The sequence below is a fragment of the Gavialis gangeticus genome, unplaced genomic scaffold (genome assembly GCF_001723915.1).
Source record: "Gavialis gangeticus isolate Ggan-Ray unplaced genomic scaffold, GavGan_comp1, whole genome shotgun sequence".
Lineage (NCBI taxonomy): Eukaryota > Metazoa > Chordata > Crocodylia > Gavialidae > Gavialis > Gavialis gangeticus.
This window is the reverse complement of record NW_017728998.1, coordinates 49,548,772-49,554,070: the sequence shown is the minus strand read 5'-3', so window position 1 is coordinate 49,554,070 and position 5,299 is coordinate 49,548,772. Positions and strand designations below refer to the sequence as shown.

The following is a 5,299-nucleotide window of genomic DNA, read 5'->3' as shown; positions in this document are numbered from 1 at the left end:
AGGGGTTTTTTTTTTTTCTCAAAGCACTGGGGGGGGGGGGCCCACAGGGTGCAAAATTGTTTGGCCACAGTTAAGATGCTCCCATGAAGCTGAGTTTTCAGGATCTTCTCTTCTTCCTCAAAATTTACATAGCTTCTTTAAACTAGCATACTAAACTATGGGCTAGGTGCTTCCTACCTGCAAGTTTGCTGGGAGAGAGACCTGGTATTTGTGAGCACTGCCAGAAGAATACAAGTTGAAGCTTAACCTTCCCTCACTTACAAGATGACCTTCTCAAAAAGAGCAATTTACTTTTATATCATCCATTTTTTATATCTGTTACTTGCATGCCCTCTTTCTCCATCCATGGATGAAGCAGCACTAAAGCTTTGTTGCATTTGCTTTCAGGTTGTGCATAGGCGATCTTTAGAACAATGACTGGCATAACATTCCCAAGCAGTAGCCCACCCTTCCTCCCCTTTGAAACTGTTCCAAGTATACATTTGTCCATACTTCATATGATGTAATCATAATCTCTAGTCTACTTTAGGTGCCACTCTATGGTCTTTGAGACTAAAAATAACACAATCCAACTAAAAATCTATATATGCTCTAGTAAAAGTTCTAAGCACTGTCACTATGTTATAGGACAGTAGTTTGCACTATCTCTGTAGAATGTTAAAGTTCAGCCAGTGAATTTTTTAAGCATTCCCCTTGCTCACGTAGTCTGCTTTCCTTTTCAACCCATTTTATATAAAGAGAATCTGAAAACCAGTATAGTAAAAAATGGAAGTGTGTGCATTCATCCTATTTGATGATACTAGTCTTAGTGTTGGCCAGTTGAACAAACTACTTCCTGTCATTACTGCAGTGGCAGGACATAGACAGTACCCTCATACCCCTGCTTTACCTGTAGCGAGTCCAAAGGTGTTTTTGATTTTGGGCATTATGCTTGGTAATTTTGCATGAGTAAGGGCCCACTCAATGATTTTGTGGAAATCACAAAAAAATCTGGCATAGTCCATGAAATTTGCAAAACAAAACCCTTCCTAAAAATAAAATGCCACACAGCCTGCTAGTGATGGGGGAGTCACCACTGGGAAGGGTAGCAGCCAAGATGGCAGCTGCCCCCTGCCACTGTTTGGGTCAAAAGGACTGCCCATCATGCAGCCCCATCCCTCTCTGCCAATCAGCAGTGAGAGACAGGGCCACATGATGGACATCCCTTGACCAATCAGTGGTGAGGGGCATGGCCACTAGGGCCACTCAGAGGCATGAGGGGTGTAGCAGAATACCATCTCTGTCTTTCCCCAAACTCTGCTATATGACAGTTTGGTTACCATGGTCAGTGCAGGTCCCATCTGCTTCAGGTAACTCTGAGGTGTAACCTGAGCTGGATACATTCCTGAGGGAGAGGGGGGAAACCTGCTCTCTCTGCCTATGTGACTGGCATGACATACCCGGGTGAGGGGCTTAAGCTTCCTATTGTTCTAGGCAATGCCAACCTGACTGGAAGGGGCTAATAACCCTGCCAGTCTACCCGGCAACCAGTGATGTATTTCAAATTGGTTGGCTGGCATCCAACAGTTGCTGGCCTTCATTGGACCAGGTAAATGAAGTCATAAGGGCTATATAAGTGAAGGTCTGCCCAGGAGGAGGGGCAGTAGTCATAACGAAAACTCACAGAGAGAAGCTAGACCATCTGAGACTTGCTCTCTCTCTCTTGAAACTCGTGATCAATGAACTGCTTGCCTCCACCTGCTTCTGATGATACTCATGAGTAAGCTACCTAAGATCTAACTAGGTATATATCTTGCAGTAACATGGATGCATACTCAAAGGCTACCATGCCACTTTGCTGTAAGGGATTTCTCTGATATTGCTCTGCCCCGTACCCTATTCCAAACCTACTCCTTGTAACCAATAAAGTTCTCCTTTGACCTAGTACAGGAGACTTAGTGGGAGTTAGTCTAACTTATGCCTTGGGTTCCCCTTGTTTCAGCTGATTAAGGAATACCACTATTTGTGCTTCAGACTGAGGGAAGCACCCCAGGTTCCTGAGTACCCTCAAGGGCTAATAATCCTGTTTCCCAGAGGTCATAGGTCCATAAATCAGTCAAGACTCTGGGTGGTGGCAGTGATACCCCCAGGCTAGCAGTTGTGCTCCAGGAAGGGGGTCAGCCAGCTATGAGGTGCCCCCAGGAAGGCACCTAGGAGCCTGGAAGGTGGTCAGGCAAAGTGAGGTGGGTGGCTCAATGCAAGAGCACCCCCTACTGGCCCCATCACGGGGGGGGGGGGGACCACTGCAACCAGCCAATGAAAGTGGTGACCAGCCCCGCAATCAACCTGCGAAATCAGCTGCCTGCCACCTCAATTTCAGTAGGTCCCCATACATGAGGGCTTTCTGCAAAGTTTTTTTTACAATCAGTTATTTAAATATCTGTCTAGGATGGTTTATGGATAATCCTACCTTAAGCAGGGGTAGAATTAGATGATCTCCTGAGGTCCTTTCCAGCCTACTTTTCTATGAATCTTTGTCTATGGAATGGGCTGCACATTACTAGAGAATTCAGTAGCCTTGAATACATTGTATTGCTGATCTGTCATCACAACATAAATAGCCTCTGTAGCCACTATCATAATTTTTTTTTCAGCCACCTGCTGAGATTCTAAAACTGATGCTCTGTAGCACTATTTATGGTTGTTTTCATTTTTGCTCCTGTGACCCAGTGTGATTAGGAAGAGAGTCACCAGTCACAAGGTTCAAAACACTAACATTCAAAATGCCTCTCAATTTAAAATTTGATCCTAATGTAACCTTTCTCCTTCTAATTTAAAAGCATTGCATTTTGCATGTGCATGAGAATGAGGAATTAGGTTTATTTTTCAAAAACAAGCATATTTAAGTCACAGGCAAAGATTCTTGCTGGCGACAGCTTTTTGTTCAACCAGCTCCATGGTTGGGACAAGCTTAGACAAGCTTTCAGATTGAAGGTATTCTGCTTTAGGTACATTAATATTAAATATCATAATCCAAATGTAAGCATCCTAATCAACAAGAAGGCTGAAGAAACCATTTTGTTTTTTTTAACTGAATGTGGTGAATTCTCAGCACTTTTGCAAATATAGCTACCTAGAAGCACTAAAGTTAAACTCCTTTTTTCTCCCAACTCCTGGCTTTAGAAAGGCTGTAAGTTGATTAAAAGCCTTAAAATGTGAGCTCCTTTTTTTTAGGATATGTTCTGCCTTATGCGCCGCTGCTTTTGGCCTTCTGTCTTATACAAAAGAGCTGAAAGTAATAGGATTATTCATCCTCAAGACCTATGGTTGGGCACAGAAACACAACATATGTTCCTATGTACCACTGGGCTACACCCTGTACATGAGAGCTTCAACACCCTAAAGAGTGTTTTTAAAAAGTCCTTGCAAATGACCATCACGTAGTTTAGTTGAGCTTTGCACAAATTCAAGCCTAAAGATGTGCAAGTCATAACAGCATATGTGAGTAATGCTAATAGCCTCCAAAAGACTTGGTCTTTCTGGTCCTGGGAGCTGGGCTAAGTCAATTGCAGATGTTTGCCCCTCATACTTTTGCAGACCACATCAAGAGGATGCATTAGTCTCATGAGCTCAGTACAGATCCTAATCCATTCTTCCCAGTTATGCTATCTTTAGTACAGTAAATATTGATATGTCTATTTTCCACTCAGCTAAAATGGAATTTGTCTCTCAGATATATACACCAAGCAGTATATTAGCTAGTAATTGATACAAATACTTTTACCTTAATTATATGAAATGAAGGAGTTATTACTAGTTCACTGCTGCATCATGCCAGGAATGCAGTACTGCTTGAGATAACAGTGAAGGACAAAACCATGTTTTGAAATGGGAAAGGGCTACAATTTAATGTCATCAAACATACAATTCTTATGAATGCCAAACAATTAATATGCACATTTGGTATAGTGTGCATATAACTATTGGTTGAATACACCAAATTATAAACAATAAATAAAAATACTAGAACACACCCCATGAGCAGTGAAAGAGCTATTAAAACAATTTATTTTTAAATTAATTGGCTATGAGGTGGGAATAAAATATTAGTAGTTTTAGGAGTTCTACTTCTTTACTACTAACAATTTTCCATTTTCTATTTCAAATGTTAGAAATAAAATGTTAACCCAACAAGCAGTATATACCTAATATTTCTTGAATCATTTTGCTTCTATATGGTAACTCTTTCACCCAATTTGTTTTCCTGTTTATAGGTAATGCATATTGTATTTATATTCTATGTTATACTTAAGCTGTATATGGTTACACCTCATGCTGAAATCACTTGCCAACTATTTAATTCCTTACAAATACCCAATTCATTCTACAGTACTTTTATTGGCTTTCTCACTACTAATGGAGTGTGTCCTACCATTTTTTCTATAATTCCTGGAAGCCATTTTTTAACCTAAGGTTGTTCATCTAATAGCAAGCTGGAGGGTAGGTCTAGGATTCAGTGACCTGGACAAATTGGAGGATCTGGCCAAAAGAAATCTCATAGGGTTCAATAAGGCCAAGTGCAAATTCCTGCATTTAGGATGGAACAATCCCATGCACTGGAAGTAATTATCTCTATTTTTCACTGGAGAGGCCACATCTGGAGTACTATATCCAGTATCAGGCACCCCACTATAAAAAGATGAAGAAAAGTTGGAGGGAGTCCAGCAGAGGACAATGAAAATGATGAGGGGGCTAAGGCATGTGATTTATGAAGAGAGGCTGAGAGAACTGGGCTTATTTAGCCTGTAGAAGAGAAGACTGAGGGGGTATTTGATGGCAGCCTTCAATTACCTGCAAGGGGGTTCAAAAGAGGATGGAGCTAGACTGCCCTTAGTGGTGCCAAATGATAGAACAAGGCACAATGATCTCAAGTTGCAGCATGGGAAGTTTAGTTTGGATATTGGGACAAAAACTCTCTCTTTATGAGTGGTGAAACACTGGAATGGGTTACTTAAGGAGGTGGTGCAAATTCCATCCTGGGAGCTTTTAAGGCCCAAGCTCAATAAAGCCCTGGTTAGGATGATCTAATTGGGGATGGTCCAGCTTTGAGTAGGGCAGTGGTCACCAACTGGTTGATCGTGATTAGGGAGCCTCTGCCAGTCAATCTCAGTCAGCAGCCCCAGACTGAGATCAATTGTCAAAGGCTCTGTGATCAGGAATGGCCATACCCCCTGCCACTGGGGGAGTGGGGCCCTGGCTAGGAGGATCAAAGCCTGGGCGGCTTGTCCAGGTGTGCAGGGGGCTCCCACCACTGCACAGA

At 42.1% G+C, this 5,299-nt stretch overlaps 1 protein-coding gene across 1 annotated transcript in view; it reads right to left on the bottom strand.

Moving 5' to 3' along the window:
- Positions 1–5,299, bottom strand: part of PRMT7 (protein arginine methyltransferase 7) — a 131,861-nt gene that overhangs the window by 10,431 nt on the left and 116,131 nt on the right. Inside the window, exon 14 of the mRNA XM_019505307.1 lies at positions 3,758–3,763. Coding sequence (XP_019360852.1) covers positions 3,758–3,763 — 6 coding nt within the window. The remainder of the gene's footprint in view (positions 1–3,757; positions 3,764–5,299) is intronic.